Here is a 17,121-nt window from a genome sequence, read left to right as displayed (position 1 = left end):
TTCTGGGGGCTGTGGGGGTGCAGTGGCCAGCAGGAGCCTGGTTTCAGATGCTCCCTGGTTTTGTATCCCAAACTGCCAGCACTGATCAGGGAGCTTAGTGGGAGGAGAAGCTGCTTGGAGCAGCATCTGTAGGAAAAGGATTTTCCCCTTTTTTTGCCCTCTTATTTTTTTCCCCTCCCTGTTTTTTAAGGGACATAATAATAGGACAGAATTTGTACTAGAAACAGGAATTTGTCCTTCTGGAACAGGAAGCTGCTGGTATGTATTTTTGGGAAGCCACGGAAATCAGCAGTGTTTGCAGTCCAGTTTGAAGGCTGGCTGTCCTCAGCATTGAGGACATCTAGCATTTTCTGCTAAAACAGAAACCCTTCTTTCTCTTGTGTATCTGGGAAGATTTCCTGCCCTGTGTGCAGGGGCTGGTTTGCTCACAGGGGCTGGGCAGGGGGGGTCTCAGGGGTTTGCTGGGGCAGAGGTGATGGACAACAGCACAGGGGAGGGCTCTGCTGATGGAAAGGTCGCCTGTTTTTTCCAGGGCTCATTTGCACAGTTCCTGTAGATGCTTGTTTTTGTGACTAGATAGGGTTTGGAAAGGTCTGGAAGGTCTCCAGGAAGACATTAGAAAAATCTATTACTCTGATAGGAGAGTTAGCCTGGGCTGTCCCAGGAATTTACAGTTAATCCAGGCTATCTGCCTGTGGCCCTCAGTGCAAATTATGCACACAGCTTAATTCCTGGAAGTGTCACAGCAGTTTTGAAAGCAAAAGTGAAGGTTTGGGCTGTTTCCTGCTCTTGTTATAATCAGATAGAATTTTCACTCGGCTTTCTTGCTGGTTTTCTGCTCCCTCTTGATGCAGTGCTGCACAGACTGACCAGTTCTTCCTCTGGGTAGGATTTTTAACCATTCAAGCTGTTTGGTTACTTCCTTGCCTCCTCCTTGGTGTTGGAAATGGACAGAGCAGAGTCCCTGGTGGTGGTCCTGGGCTCTCAGGCTGATGGTGCTGTCCTGGGAGGAGGCTGCAGGAGAAGGAACAACACTCTCAGGGCACTTGGGTGTCTCTGCCTCTGCTGCTCTCTTATCACCTTCCCTTCCTGCTCGTCTCTCTCAAAATAGGTTGGATAAATATCCCTTTGCTCGCCAGCACTGAGGCACCAGAGCTGCAGAAAATCATTTTAATCCATGCTTGGGACCATTCCTGGTCCTCTTCAGATTTGTTGCTGTGTTTCAATTGATTTGACCAAGCCAGGAGGTTTCCAAAGTGCCTTTTCCTGCCATTTGTGACCAGTGCCTCATATTTAACACTCCAGGATCCATGTCAGTGTCCTGGAGCACGTGGCTCTCATTGCCTTCAGGGCTACCTGCAGTGACTGCAGGGCAGGAATGTCTCACTCCCTGTGCAAGTCTGATCATGTTCTTGAGCTGTTTCTCCCTTTTCTTGTGCTATCACACAGGTTGATGACCAAGAAATCTGAGGGCTTATCAGGCAGCTAAAATGGAATTTGATGTTGTCTTCTATCACAGTGTCCTCTAAAAAGTGCCCATCTTTAGGTGGATTTTGCCTTTGTTCAGTCTAAAATGAGGCTTTTCATTAGTGAGCAGGACAGGTTCCAGTGGGCTCAAGCCTGCTTTAGTTTCTTGGTGGCCAAAAAATCCCAAAAAAACCTTTCTGGGTGCAGGAGTTTGGCTGAATGCAGGATAGCAGGTCACTGAGCCCACTTCTGTGCTGGTGTTGGGGGCAGGTTGAAGGCAGAAACTCTGGGAGGGCTCCTGGGGACACACCTCCCATGAGGGGTGTACGGGGCACACTCACTGCTGCTGAGAGCTGCCTGTGCTCAGCTTTTTTCCCATGCAATCAGAGGAAGGTTTGTCTAGCCTTGGGGAGCCTTGGTTGCCATTTGGAAGGCCTAAATTTAGGTTTCTGCTTTGATTCAGGACTGCTTTTCCATGTCCTGCTGTCAGTCTGTTCCCCAAGTGAGTGTTATCCCACAGGGATGCTGGGGAATCTGAACTGTTAAAGATAGTATTGCTTTAGGGTTATATTAATCATGTAAAAACACATTAAAATACCATGTAATTAAAATGTTCTGCTCTTAAGGAAGTACAAGTTTTACCCCAAGATTTTAAAACCATTACATCCCAGGTTTGTGGTGTGTTACCTTTGGTGTGTGCAGAGGGAGGCACACTCCTGGTCTCCATTCCTAAATAAGATTCCCCTCTTTCCCAGGTGGTGGTGGGGAGAGGCTTTGTGGAAAGTGGTCCATGACCCTGTTGTCATGTCAGAATTAATCTGTAACCTCTGTGTATGTTCGTTGCAGGGTGGATGCTTGAGAGAGGAGGACGAGGCACAAGAGTCTGGGACCGGTGGAATGGAGGCCTGATGTAGATGGAAAGATGGGTAAGAGCTGGATTCCCCTGGAGAATTAATTTTCTGCAGCCTGATAATTTTGGTTGGGACTACCAAGCGTGGCAACAGGCTGGGAGAAATTGTTAAGGTGCTCTGACTGTTACACTGCTTTCTAATTTATGTTTAGCATTTTAGTGGTGCCAAAATTGGACAAATTTTCTTCTTATTCTGAGCATGATCTGGTGGTCATGTTCTAGGTGGAGTCTCTTCCCAAGTGTGCCTTGTATTGCTCTGCAGAGCATCTTCATTCCCAGTAGATCTTCTCCCAAAGAATTTTCTGTTTCAAACAAAGCTTGAATATATTGCTTTTCTAAGTGGTGACCTGGATTTCTTCCACCTTCTCCCTTTTCTGCTGGAATAGTTCTGTATCAGATGCTCTGTGGTGCTGAGGAAAACTTTATTAAGTGGGAATTATTTATAGTTCTGGAGGTACATAATGATTTTGATCTTACCTCTATAGATTAAAACTTTCTCCTAAAGAAAATTCATTATGTGAGGAATTGGGACCACTTGGAAGTGCTTAAATGGCTTCCTGACCTGGTGACCCAAGAAAGGAGAAGAGATCCTGGAGGAGTCCTGCTTGAAGCTGAGCACTTCACTTGCACATTTGCAGCATTTACACAAGTTCACCCAAAACTTTTCAGGGATGGCTGAAATGATAATTTAAAGAAGAAGAAAAAAGGAGATATGTGTTAAATTTAGGGTTTGTTCTTGCAGATTGTAGAATCACAGAATCACAGAATGGTTTGGGCTGGGAGGGACCTAAAAGATCATCTCATTGCACCTCCCTGTCACCTTCCACTGTCCCAGGCTGCTCCAAGCCCTGTCCAGTCTGGCCTTGGACACTTCCAGGGATCCAGGGACAGCCACAGCTTCTCTGGGCACCCTGTGCCAGGGCCTCAGCATCCTCCCAGGAAAGAATTACTTCCTAATATCTAGTGTAAATCTTCCCTCTGTCAGTTTGAAGCCATCCCCCATTGTCCTGTCACTAACTGCCCTCAAAAAAAGCCTTGTACAAACGTGATTCAGAGTTTGGTAGTGGTCTGAAATTAGAAAATGAAAAGTGTGGAGCCACTGCCACACCTTAAGTGTTTATTCTCCCCTATGGAGAAAGGAGAACAGAGGTATTTACCCCATTTTGGCTTTATGTGTTGTTTTTGCTCTTTTCTCTGTTACCTAGAAGAGAGATTTTGTGGGAAGAGAACTAATTTAAAGCTAGGTTATAAAAAAATAAAAAAAAAGGGAAGGGAAGAGAAGAGAAAGTCCAGATCTGCTTCTTCAATATAAAGAATGACAAATTTCAGTTTAAAATCCCTGGTGACTAACCCCAAAATTTTTTAGAAACATTTTCACCTTGAAGGCAAAAGCCACTGCTTTGTCAAGGCAATGTGGGTTATTTTAACAAGGAAAGTTCATACTTGCCCTGAGCACCAGCAGGGAAGGAGTTGCTGGCTCCAGCCCAGTTCTCAGGAGATTGTCAATTTGGTGATTTCTTGTACAAAGAGGGGTTGACAGATCCTGCTCAAGGTGCCTTCAGCCTGCCAGCTACAAATGCAGTATGGGTGCACCAGGGCAGCATTAATTGTGGGAATTCTGTCGTGAAGAGAGGCACTGTGGCTGGTTTTGGGAATTTTTGGGGTCTTGTGCAGGTTTGGAGTTCTGCTTGCACTTGTGTGTGGGTGGAAGGAGCTGTGCATGTCCCCTCACCAAGGTGGCATTGCTGTGGCTCATCACCAGCAGCATCCACTCCTGTGTGGGGTTAGGTCTGCCAGGGTGTGTCCAGGTGGGATCAAGCTGAGATCCTGAGTCTGGTCTGTGGGGATCAGATGTGAGGTGCTGTGTGTCCCCATCAGTGTCACTGAGTGGTGTTTGCCTGTTAAAGAATCACTGCAGTAGCTTTGCTGATGCACAGGAATTTGGGCTAAATGTTGAGGGTTTATTAGTTTCACTTCTCTCCTCTTCCTTGTATATGTGTTTGTTTACTCCATGCTTTGGGATGAGGGAGCATTTTCAAGGGGGAAGTGCAGGGAATTTGCAGTCACATCATTGATTTCCTTCTGGAAATTTCCTTCCTCCTTTCCTTCTGAGATGTCTTGAATGAGGTGATCTCTGACAGCCTATTCCAGGTCTACCTTTTCTTTTTTTTCTTTCTCCAGGATCCTGTTTATAGTCTGCTCAGTGTCTCAGAGTTCAGCACAGGACTGTTCACTCCTAGACATGTTCTAGGGAAGTTGCATGACCTTGCATGGAGACCACAGGATGGGAAGTGGGGACTTCTGGCGTCTCTGTGTCATGCAGTGCTTGGCCCTGTGCAGCCCTGGCATCCCTGGGCTGCTGCATGTGCCAGCTTGGGACCAGCCTAAGTCCTTGGCATTGAGTCTTTTTATTCATCTTACAGTTCATTTCCATCTGCAACCTCTCCTCGAGAGTCCAAGACTCTTTGTAATTTGGTCAAACGAGTGCTTATGACACTTTCAGAGGTGTCTGTATCTTCAGTGCAACACAGTGGAAAAACCCTGCCCAAAAGTATTAAAAATTGCTGTGTCCAAACAGGACATCACAGCAAAAGTAATATTAAAAAACCTGCACAACTTGGTACACAAAGCACCAGCTTGTTTGTTGCTCAAGTTTTATTCCTTTTGTTTTTAAAATGATTTAAGTGTTCTCAGTTGTGGTGATGAAATGTTGTGTGTGTGCATGTGTGATTGTGGTGACAAACACTCCAGGAAGGCTGATCTGTTCTGCTCAGTGGACATCCACACAACTCAAAGGTTTAGGTCTTTAGTGCTTTGCTGGGGAGAGTGTGGCTTTTGCTTCAGCAGAAAGGTCATCTGAGGTGTGGGAGATGGGAGGGTGATATTGTTTCTAGAATTGACTCGACAGAGCGGGTGTGATGGCAGGCTGGGCTGGCAGAAGGCAGAAGCTTGCTGAGAGCTTGTTGAACAGCCATGGCCATTCAGCCCAGTTCCTTGAGTTTTTTGGGGGCTGCTGAAACAGAGAGAACTGCTAGAGCTGGTGGGGGCAGAGCAGAGCCTGTCCCATGGATGTCTCAGCCCTGCCGTGCTGTGTTTTCCTCATTCCTCAGTAGGCAATGCTTTCACTCTTCACACCCTCATTGCTCTTAGCTTTCTCTTTGTGTGCTGACAGCTATCAAGGAAGAATTAATTCATGCTGAATTGCAGCACTTTATATTATAATAAGACCCATCAGGCTTTCTAGCTCAGGTTTTGTTCTTTTTGGGAGGTGTCTGAGTTAAAAGGGGCCCAGGGTCTCCTTCTCCCTTTCATGGCACTGCACCCGTTGTGCCCAGGGCTCAAATTTAGGGTGCTGTGGGCACCTGGGCAATGTGGGATTGGACCTGCACTACATCTGGGATTTTGCAGCTGTTGCAGCCACAGGATAGGAGTTCATGGGCTCTGGGCTGAGGCTTTGAGCACTGGAAGTTGCTGGGCTGGGAGGGAGAACGAGTTCTTTATGATCCCTCAAATAACCTTCAAAAGTATCAGAGCCAGTCAGGGGAAATAACTTGCCAGTTACATTTCTTTGCTGGGTAAACATTTTTCTCCTTTCAAGTGTGCTCAAGAGAGAGGTACAGATTGTGGGGAGAGGTAATATCTTTTATTAGACCAAGTGATAGAGGTGGAAAAATCCAGGCTGCCTTTTAGGCACATAAGTTCTTCTTCAGACGGAGCAAATTTTAAGCTTAGCAGGGAAACTGCTGGAATAATTGGCCCAAGTTTAATTCAATTATGTTAATCCATTAGAGGAGAATTAGTGTTTGTGGAGCAAAGGGCAGAGTTAGCAAGAAAGTTGTGAAAGTTTCTTGTGGGATGAGAAACCTGGTGCATTTGAAGTGGTGAGGAGTAGCAGAGCTACAGGCATGCAAAAATTTTCTTAAATGTGGTTAGTTTTGCTTTTTAAGATTCTAGCCCCTGCTTGCAGCTCTCCTAGACTTAACTTGAATTCACAAAAGCAAACGAGAAACAAGGGGTTGGTTGTAGCCACATTTCTCTTCACAGAGAAAAGCAAGGCACAGCTTCCCAAGGGTATTTCTGGGATTCACATTCTCTGAACCTCAGAGAAAGAAAAAAACAATTCCTATCTCAATTGCTGCTCCTCTTGTTGTTCACGAGTGGAATGCACTGTGGAAGATTGTTTACCTGAATTGGTAATTGGATTCTGGTGTGAGTGTTTTAATTCACTGACCAGTTGAATCCAGGTGAGTGTGTTGGGACTGTGGGCTGACAGTCACGAGATGCAGAGCAGCTGAGTGCTGGGCAGGTTCAGTTTAGATGAAGTGTAATATAGTATAGAATAATACAGTCTAATAAAGTCATTAATTAACCTTCTGATATCCATGGAGTCAGATAAATACATCATTTCTCCCCTAAGCTGGGGTTGCCCTGTGTTCCCACAGTTTGTCTCAAGCAGTGTTGGGTTTATGGCTGGGCTCAAAGATGCTCTCCTGTTCCAGCATCCCACTCACTGCTGGGTGTGAGGGGCAGCAGCTCTTTCCCCAAACCCTGCCTGTGGGAACCCAGGACTCTCCTCTGGGTGTCCTGGATGGCCAGAGCCGCTGGCAGGGGGCTCTGAGACCCTGGCATGCAGCCAAAGACACACGTGGGGTTTTGATCTTAGCCCATGGAGCGAATTACCAACTCTGTATGAAGAATTACAAGCCACACACACAAGTTTAGGTATTGTAGTAGAAGTAGTCACAAAGTGGAAGGAAGGGTTTTTGAGTGCTGTACAGGGGGGTTTGAGCCTTGTACGCAGGGGTCCAAGTTTTGTACATGGGGGTCAGGAGTTCTAAGATGGAGGGATTTGGGTGTGCCCTGTCCTCCTTCTTTCTCCTTCCTAACCTCCATGTCTTTGGTGATGTTGGCACTCACAGATTGGTTTAGAGTAGAAAGTCACCATTCAATATAGATAGTAGGCATTGGGGGAAAAGTATAAACATGTAACACGTAATATATGATATAAAAGATGGCACCAGCCCCCTGGGAGGGCAGTGTGCCTTTGTCTGACCTGCTGAAAGGGCCACAGCAGTTCAGGAGAAGAATCTTTTAGATAACCAACAATAAACAACCTTGAGAACAGACAACAGAGGACTACTGAGTCTTTCATTGAAGGCACGGGTTGGAGGAGAGACTTTTCCATCTTTCAGGGTCACCCCAATCCGGGGCTGGAAACCCCACACCTGCCCTCTTCAGCAAATCTTCCCTCACCCAATTCCAACCCAGACATTTGCCCCATTAGCCAAGAAGGGGTGAAGGCTGGGAGGTGGCTGCACCTCCATAGGTTGTGCTCCTGAGCTGCTGGAGGTGAGGAGCCGAGAGTAGGAAGTAGGACGACTGTCAAGATGTTTTCCTGGGGGAAAATTGGCTTCTTAGCCGGGCTTTGCCACCCTCCAAGCGTGTGGGGATGTAGAGGGGGCTCGTGGTGATGAGTGTGCCCGGGGAAGGGCTTGTGGAGGGGAGCAGGGTGAGCAGAAGCTCTTCCAGTGGCTCCTCTCCCGTGGAATTTCACTGCGCGTGGCGCTGTAAATTCAGGGATGGCTATTTTGGGAGGGAAGGCTTGTGGTGAACCACAGATGTAACCTTGCTTTCCCTCCCTGCTGAGCTAAACCAAACACCTTCTGCATCCCAAGTCCTTTTCCATTGCAGAAGTCCCTGGTAAGCCTCTGGGGTGAGGGAACATGGGCATTGTGCCACGGCACAGCTCGTCAGGAGAAATTTCTTGTGTGATTTGTGGCCTAACCACTGAAACTTCTACTTGTGATCAAACCTGCCATCCCAGATGCTTTGGGTTTGGTGTTTGTGAGGTACTGATCACTTGGGGTTTTAAGGGCATCTCTCTCACCTCACCTAAACTGAGGTGCAGTCCCAGTAGCTTTGCCTTTGCTTTTGGTTTTTCCCGGGGAAATTCAGAGGGCATTGAAGTTCTTTATGATCTCACTCTGGCTCCGAAATGGGTTCTGCCATAATAAACGAATTTATGTACCAGTTTAGTCTCTTTTGATGTTTTCTCAATGCTCTCATTAATTGACTGGAGTCTTAGCATGTCTCTATTACATTGGGGGTGTTTGCTTGTTTGTGTGCATGAGTATTTTGGAGACTGGTTGGGTCCTGTCATTGGTGATTTGATTTAGTTATGTATGTGACACATATTTATCATTTTAACAATAACTGGTTTAGCTTTTTTAAAACAGATTTTTGCCTTCCCCTCCAAGCCTTTTCCTGAGCTCTGATTTCTCTACTGTTTTGTAGGGGGATGTAAAAAGAATGGTTGTTTTTCATCTAAACACAGTCTCCAGTTCAGCTATGCAATTTTTCCATGGGAGGCAGGAACTCAGTTTTACCCCCAGGAAGAGGGGTGTGTGGGGTAGTGTAGCTGTGCCCTAAACCCTCGAATGTTCTGTTGGGCACTTGGTGTGATGGACATCTGTAGCTGTCCAAAGCTTCTGATGGGTTTGGTTTTTTTTTTTCTTTTCACAAAGCAGTTACTGATGGTGCAATAGAAGTGAAATTAAAAATCCAAGCCAATGTCATTGCTGGAGAGCAAGAGTTGAGCATCGATTTGTCAAGTTGAGAATTAATAATCTCCTCTACCTGCTGCCCCCTTTAGCATCATAATTCTCTAAGAAGAAATGTGCTTACAAGAACCCCCAGCACATCACAGCACGGGTTTGCTACGTGAGTTTGTGTGTCCTGAGCTCAAGGCATCAGTGAGCAAACTCCTGCCAAGAAATCCAGCATGTTAGGAGGGTCTTTCCTCACTTCCTCCTGTATAATTGCTCTGCTCGACCTGCTGGGCTGTGCCCTGCCCTTGAGTCCTGCCCAGGGCTGACCTTGGCATCCCTTGGGTGGGGTTGCAGGAGGGAGAACAGCAGCAGGATCCAGCTGCTGGTGAGCCTTTGCTGACTTGCAAAGGAAACATGCTCCACTGGTGTGTCTGCTGCACTGCTGTCTGCTCTGGAGGAGGGTAATTGGATAATTTTTCTCTTTATCAGACTCTGGACACAGCTCCAGACAGTGGCAAAATGCTTTGTGCATGTGGGCTGAATTTATGGGGAGGTTTGTCTGGATCTCACTAGGTGGGTGCAGGCAGCACTCTGCTTGCCACAGATCATTCACAGACAGCCCTTCCAAGGGGGGTGAATTGCACAACAGCACTTGTAGCTGCCTGTCAGAGTGTCTGGGTCCCTTCTTTGCTTGCTTGGAGGCTTTTGTTACAGTCCAAGTCAGGCTCCTGAGCCTCTGGCTCACTGAGCTCCTTCCTAGTATTGACTGGGTTAGTCAGTGATGGTGTTTACTTACTGATTGATCCCTTCTCTTAAGAATCAGAATTATTTCATTTAGGAAAGACCCTTAAGATCATCAAGTCTATGCTGGCTTGGTACCTTGGCCCCTGGTGTCTTGTTTGTGGCCTGAAGGCTGGTGGCTGCACCTGCCTGTTCATGGTGTTTGCAGGTACTGCAGGAACCCCAGGTGTGGGTGTTTCTTTGTCTCCAAGCTTCTTCCCCCTCTGGCTTTTGGAGAAAAGGAAGCATTTATCTTCACAAGCAAGTTCCTTGATGTGTGCTCTCACATGGGTGTTGTCCTGTTTCCTGGGCCAGGAAAGCCTGCCCTGGTCTGACACTGATCTTCTGGGAGGGCAGTGGGCAACCCAGGTGGCTGCTGGGCAACCCAGGTGGCTGCTGGTCTGACAGATGTGGCCTTCCACTGGAACACGTGGGCCAGGTTTGCTGTTAGCCCCTGCTCACCCAGCAAACAGACATGAAAAGGAGCTTTGGCCACTGGACATTGTGTGCTTCTTTGCTACTTCCTCTTGATAAAAAAAAACCTGACCAAAACAACAACAACAACAAAAAAAACCAAAAAACTGGAAAGAGGTGCAGAAATGAATGAAGTATCACTCTCGTGACAGAAGCTGTGTATTTCCATTTGCTTAAATGAAGAAGGGTTAAAAGGAGATGAAATCACAGTCTGTGAGTACCTGGAGAGGATGGGGAGTGTCTGTTAATAGAGGGCTGTCAAGATCTAATGAACAGAATACAAAGCAAGCTGGATTCTCAAACTGGAATTGAGATGTTTGTTGCAAAGAGGGGTTACTGGAGTAAGTGCATGAGCTCTCCAGCTAAGGCTTTCTGAAGAGGCTGTTCTGTGTGATGCCAGGTCAAGGCTGGGATGTGGAGGCTGCTGAATGAGTTGCTGTGCCCTTTGTAAACAGCCAGGAAGGCCAGATCAAGTTAAGTCCTCTCTGAATTTAAGCTCCTGTAATGTGTTTAGCTCTGGCTGCAGACTGGTGTGGTCTTGAGCAAGGCTTTTGTCTGTCTCTGATTTCTGTCCATCAAATGAGGCATAAAACCCAGCCCATCTCCCTTTCTGACAGTGTAGCTGGAATTCCATCAGGACAGGGGCTGCCCTTGGCAGGAGCTGAGTGATGCCAGGGGAGTGAGCCTTGTCTTTCAGTTCAGGTTCCCTTTGCCAAGTGATAAATGTTGTATACAGTTGATCCAAAAATTGTGTATTTCAAAAAAAAAAAAAACCAGTAAAAATGAAAGGCTAATGTCTCTTCTTCAGCATTTTCAGAGTCATCACCATGTGGCTCCTTATTTATTTTGCCTGTTATTATTTTATTACATTTTAGTATTTTTGTCACTATATATTCAAAGTCTAGCCCACGAACAGGCTTTTACTGAAGGTGACAGTGTTTATTTGTGGCTCCTCATCCTCTCTTCATCCCCCTCTCTTTCACAGAGACATCCCCCTCTGCCTGGGGACATCCCCAGTGGCTGCATCACCTTCTGGAGAGGTGGCTGCTGGTGCTGGAGGGTGCTGCTGGAGTTTACACAGGCAAATGCACCATCAGCACCACGGCTGTGAAAAGCACAGTGGGATCTTCAGTGACCACGAGTGGTCACATCTGTGGTTTTCTCTGGCTCCAAGTGCCTGCAGGGCCCTGGGGCTGCATGCTCCAGCCTTGCTCAGGAGTGACTCACAATATTCTTCCCTCCTGCAACGCCCAGGGCTTTTCCCCCACTCTTCCCAGCCCTGGTTCTGCCTGGTGTGTGTGTGTGAGAAGCCCAAATCAGAGCTCACCATGTTTTACAGGATCTGCTTTGCTCCTGCAGGCTTTCCTGTGGGCTTCATCCAGCTGCTGCCTTTTTTTATTTTTTTTTTATTTCAGTGTTGAAGGAAGCAGCTTCATGGAACTACCATAAACTGCCTCTTAGCAATGACCTATTAGTGCAGCCAACAATAACAGCAGTGTCTAGACCATCTGAACACAGCTAAATTATTCCTCTGTCCCTTCTTCATTGGCTTTCTCTCCTGACTCTTGAATTGTTTTGGGTGGTCCACGTTGACCTTCAGGCTTTCTATTTCTCCCTTTTCAAAACGTTTTTTTCATCTCTTTGAGCAGTGAACTTGCTGTACTAAGACTGAAAGTCCAGGTTCCTCTCTCCCCCACGCAGGCTGGAACCAAGGCCACATTGCAGCACTGGAAACGTGTCTCTGAAGGGCAGAGAGATGTGTCATCTGCTGCCTTTTTGGTGTCACTCCCTGGTTGATTTTGCCAAGTGGCCAAATGCCCCGGATTCACAGAATTCCCAGAATTCCCAGAATCACTGGGTTGGAAGAGACCTTCAAGATCACTGAGTCCAACCCAGCCCCAACAGCTCAACTCAACCCTGGCACCCAGTGCCACATCCAGGCTTTGTTAAACACACCCAGGGATGGTGACTCCACCACTTCCCCAGGCAGCCATTCCAGAGCTTTATCACTCTTTCTGGGAAAAGCTTTTTCCTGCTCTCCAGCCTGTATTTCCCTTGGTGCAGCTCGAGGCTGTGTCCTGTGGTTCTGTCAGTACCAGATTCACACTGGTAGTGCCTGGGATTTACAAGTCTTAACGTCTTGCAGAGCTGAAAACCTGATGAGAGAAGGAGGCATTCTGATTTTGATACAGGATCCTGCCAAAATGGATGAATGTATTTTAATAAAAATATAAACCCTGTCTACTGGAGCTTCACTGGTCACTGCTTCTTGGGAGTGCTCTTGGCTCTCTGCTCCTGTGTGTTCCTCTCTTCTGTGTGGCTGTGGATATTTCCCCCCACCCCAAAACCCCTGGGAAATTAATATCTTTTGAAACATCTATTATTTTTGGTTGGAAGCAATCCTTGGTTGGATGGGCTGGCAGTGTGATCAAACAAGCTTTGTCACAGGAAGCTGATTTAAAAAGCACAAAATTAAGTGTGTTGGTGGAAAGTAGAGAAGAAAGAATTGAGTTTCATACTAAGGGAAATAGCTGAAACCTGAGGATGGAAAAAGAGACGTTGGGGACAGAGGGACAGTACTAAACACAATTTATTTTTATGTTTCATTTTTGCTGTCTCTATAATCAGCTTTTCTCTGTCCTGATCTTCCATGGTAGAAATAATCCTGTTTTCATGTTGTGTTGGAGATCAAGTGGGATTTGTTGAACAATTCATCCTGTCAGCCCACAGTACCTTAAGTGAATTTGTGCAGAACGATGCCAGAGTGGAGCTGGGCCAGGAGGTTGTCCAGGAGCAGGAACCTGCTCACGTTGCACAAAGATTTCCAGGAGTCTCCCAGGTCCATAGAGCTCCAAGGATACTTCATCAGTGTTGTGCAACTCACAGATGTTTTGTTCTGGAGCCATGGCAGAGCCTGGGGAGGTGTTTGCTGTGCAGCCTCAATGCTGCCTTCTCACAAGGCTGAAGAATATTTGGGTCCTGCCAGGGCTGGATCAGGAGAACAGGGTTTTTCCTGTCCCTTGGGCAGGGGATTCCTGACAATTGGCATTTTGTCCCTGGGAGAACCATCCATCCTTCACCCTCTCCTGACTCAAACCCAGCCAAACAGAGAAGGAGCAGGCTGTGACACCCTTTTGCTGGAAAGGCTTGGGAGTGGCATTTGGATTTAATTATGCAGTTCGCTTCAGTGCTTGTTTGAATTTTGACTGCACTGGCTGAGCTGGCTGCATCTTTCCATGGAACAAAGTCCTCCACCCTTCTTGGGAGTCAGCTGGGAGACCCCAAGAGCAGTAATTAGGATGGGCAAGAGGTTCAGTCTGGAAAGGATCAGTCCCTGAGCAGAGCTGTCCTGGAGAGGACTGGGAAGTGTCGGTTTTGCAAGCGATGATGCAAATTGTGCTGCTGCTCAGATGTTGCTTCAGAGCCTGGTGTGGGGGGTTTTGTTTTGAACAGTTGAGGCTTTGGTCATTGCCTCCCTGAAATCACAGCTCTCTTGGAGTAAAAACACACTGTTAAAAGCAGCTGGAAAATACTTAAGCATGTAGAAATACATTAGTTGAAGGAAATAATTGTATTTTTGCTTGTGCTTAAGTTGTCTTTCACCCTCCAACAGCAGAAAACAACCTTTACTGCTTGGATAGGAAGAAGTTTTCTTATCTTATTTTGCAGCAGTGATGTCAGGGATGTGGATTTTAGTTTTTTGACAATCAACACTCATATTTTGTAAATAAAAATCCTCAGATGCTTTTCAGAATGCTCTTTAGCATGGGTTTCTTAGCAGATAAAGGAAGGAAAATGCTGATTTGACAGTCAAATACAAGAAATAGTTTGTCTTTCCTTTTTTTCCTTCAGTACCTGATTCAGAACAGCTGGAGTTCACTTTTACACCACTTATTCTAAGGCCTATTCAGCTGATGTTTGGATGTTTCTGGAAACCAGTTGAACTTAAGCAGTTACTGAAAGTGAGTGGATTCTCCTTGCATTGCTATGTTTGATGGCAAAGAGATGCAAAAAAGTCACTTCTGGCAGAGATTTTTAGCCAGACTTCCTAAGAAATGTGACTTAATCATTGCAGCACCAGGAATTTTTAAACCTGTGTTTGGTGAACTCAGAAGTGGGTTACAAAAAAAGTTTTGGCAAGATTGATGTGCAGATAGAGGAGGAAGACAATGTGATAGAAACCCGGGCGCTGGTGGGTTAAGCAGAGATTCCTCTCCTGGAAGATGCTGCCAGGGAGGTTTGGAGGTGGGAGAGGGGTGGGGAATTGGGTGGTTTGACTCTCTCTCTGCCTGCTGGCCCATGACATTATAGACTGTGTTTTGTGTCAGGCAGTTCAGGAAACTTTTGTTGTCACTCACTGGAAAAAAAAAAAAAGGGGGTGAGGGGCACCGTAGAGATTAAAGCTTTGGTGGAAAATTCCTAGAGGGTGGTGTAAGGGGGTTTTGTTTTTGTGGGTTTGTTTTAGCTCATCCCCCTCCCTGTTCCCTTCCCCCCCAACAAAAAGGAAGAAGAAAAAAAAAAGCTTTTTTTCCTTCTTTTTTTTTTTTTTTTTGTGTTTGGTATTTTCCTACTACAAAATTTGTGTGGAAAACTATGCTTGTCCCAGAGGTCCTTTAAAAAAAAACAAACCAAAACAAACCAACAACAACAAAAGAAAAACACCCCATAGCCAGACTTTGGGGACATTCTTGATGTGTTTCTTTTTTGGTGTTGGTTTGGTTTGTTTTTTTGGTTTTATTTATCTGTGAACTTGAACTGAAAATTATATTTTTCTGAGTTTTTTCCTGTAGCACCTCAGGTTGTGCTCCCTGTCACCCGTCTGGAAAAACATACTTGTGCTTTTATAAATATAATGTGGGAGGCAAAAGGGATTACATTTTAAATGTACTTATGTATGACTTTTATTATTTTATCCGTTATATTTTTAATATTGATGTACAGATATATGTTTATGTATTAAATATGTACACACACATTGCCTGCAGGAAAATGTAGGCTTTTTCCTAAGAGTTCAATGTAGGCATTGGAGCTCATTTCTGAGCTCTGGAATGTGAAGACTGGATTTTAAACAATTTTCCCCCAGTTTTTCCCCTTATTTCTTTAATATACTCTGGGAGCAGAGCATGTGCAAGAAGTCTTTTTATCACATATCTGGGTTTTTTTTTTTGTAGCTTCATTGCTCATAGAACCCAGCAGGAGGAGCAGAACAAGGGGAGATGGTGTTTTATCTGAGCATGAGGATCCAGGACACACACCTCCCCGGGGAAAGATCCTCAGTGTTTGGGTCCAGTCCTGTCTGATTTCATATGGTTTTTGTCATTTTTCACATATTTGTGGACTTTGAGTTAAATCTGCAGGCTGGCCTGGCGTAGGGGTGGTTCTGTCCCTGGAGACACTCATTTTTAGCCAAGATTTGTAGCTGTATTTGTATTTTTTGCAGTAATAGCTGCATGTGCCTCACATTTGCCTTGACTGTGGCACGAGCATGGAGTGTGCAGTGGGCTCTCCCCCCTCCTAACAGCGTGCCCTGCCCTAGGTCTTGACAGGGTTCTTGCTTTTTGTGGTTGATATTTTGCCTTTAACACTTCACAGTTGCTTCAAGAGGCCACAACCACAGATGCTGAAGTGTTGAAATAGAGGAGATTGCTTTCAGAGCCAATGGTCCCTCAAAGTTCTCCTGTTACTGCAGAAATCAGAAACCCCACAAGGGCTCTCAGGGTCTTCTATCCAGCCCCGCTGAGTTTCTCTCTTTTCTCATGGATTCTTTGCCCTCTCCCCTGGTTTCTCACTGCTCCTGGTTTTGAAGGTCAGTTGTGGCTCTTGAGCACCTTTAATGAAGAGGGAGGAAAGGCAAGGACACCTTTCCCAGCCCAGGTTTTACTCCAAGCTCCATCCAACCTGGCCTTGCACGTGTCCAGGGATGGGGCAGCCACAGGTTCTCTGGGCAGCTGTGCCAAGGCCTCACCACCCTCACAGAGGAAAATTTCTTTCTAATATCTAATCTAAACCTGCCCTTTTTCATTTTAATGGTATTTTCTTGCGTCCTGTCACTGCATGTCTTTATCAAGAGTCCTTCTGCAGCTTTCTTGCAGGCCCTTTCAGGTGGGGACAATGAGATCTCATTATCTGTCTCACCTGTGATGAAGGCACCTGTGTTTTTGAGACAGATTGGGCTGGAAGAGACTGTGGTGTGGTCTTGGAGTGCCCCTCTTAGCAGGAATGTTTGACATTGTGTCTTTTGATCCATTTGTGTTGAAAGTTTCTATTTGCAGTGCTGTATTTTCCCTCTGCACATCCGAGGGCAGGGTTGCTTTCCACACTTCGCTTGTCTCTTCTTTTCTTGCAGATGAAGAAGAAGCTCTGAACTCTATTATGAAGGATTTGGCAGCGTTGGGCAAGTGTGGGGGGCTGCTGGACAACAACAGGAATAAAAACAGCGTCCACTCCAACAAACAGGTATGGCATTGCTTCTTCAGGCCACCCCAAACTCCAGCCGACCACAGAGGAGGGCATGGTGCTTGCCATGCTGCCAGAGCAGAGTTTAAATGTTAGAACTGAAGTTAAAAAGTGCTCAGCACATCAGAAATATCATTTTACCAAGCTAGGAGGTTTATGACCTCTGTTTGAGGAGCCGAAAGGAAGTTACAGGCATCCCTGTATCACAGAGGAGCAGAGAAGGGAATGCCCCAAATTAGTCACAAATATAACAACAGGGCCTGAAACTGGGTTTAAATCTCAAGTCTCACCTCAAGGCACTTCCAACTGTTGTTTAGCTCTGAAAGTAGCAGAACTTGTTTCAGGCTGTGCAGCTTTAGGACTTGGATCAGTCAATTGTTTTCTATTGACAGCATTAATGAAATACAATATTTATTATGTGCACATTTTGCTTCAGATATTTGAAAGACAGACTGCCAATTCTGAGCTGTAGACACCCAGGCTCTT

At 46.0% G+C, this 17,121-nt stretch overlaps 1 protein-coding gene across 7 annotated transcripts in view; it reads left to right on the top strand.

Annotated features, from left to right (window-relative positions):
- Positions 1–17,121, top strand: part of LOC119697133 (mitogen-activated protein kinase kinase kinase 3-like) — a 79,465-nt gene that overhangs the window by 20,516 nt on the left and 41,828 nt on the right. For 5 of the 7 annotated variants that reach the window (XM_038127356.1, XM_038127357.1, XM_038127358.1 and 2 more), the window contains 2 exons: positions 2,314–2,393; positions 16,526–16,635. In XM_038127356.1, coding sequence (XP_037983284.1) covers positions 2,390–2,393; positions 16,526–16,635 — 114 coding nt within the window. In that variant the 5' untranslated portion in view covers positions 2,314–2,389. Of the gene's footprint in view, positions 1–2,313; positions 2,394–14,031; positions 14,142–16,525; positions 16,636–17,121 lie in introns of all 7 variants that reach the window. The other 2 variants (XM_038127360.1, XM_038127359.1) reach the window with 1 other exon arrangement.

The sequence above is a fragment of the Motacilla alba genome, chromosome 2 (genome assembly GCF_015832195.1).
Source record: "Motacilla alba alba isolate MOTALB_02 chromosome 2, Motacilla_alba_V1.0_pri, whole genome shotgun sequence".
Lineage (NCBI taxonomy): Eukaryota > Metazoa > Chordata > Aves > Passeriformes > Motacillidae > Motacilla > Motacilla alba.
This window is presented reverse-complemented; position numbering and strand designations above follow the sequence as displayed.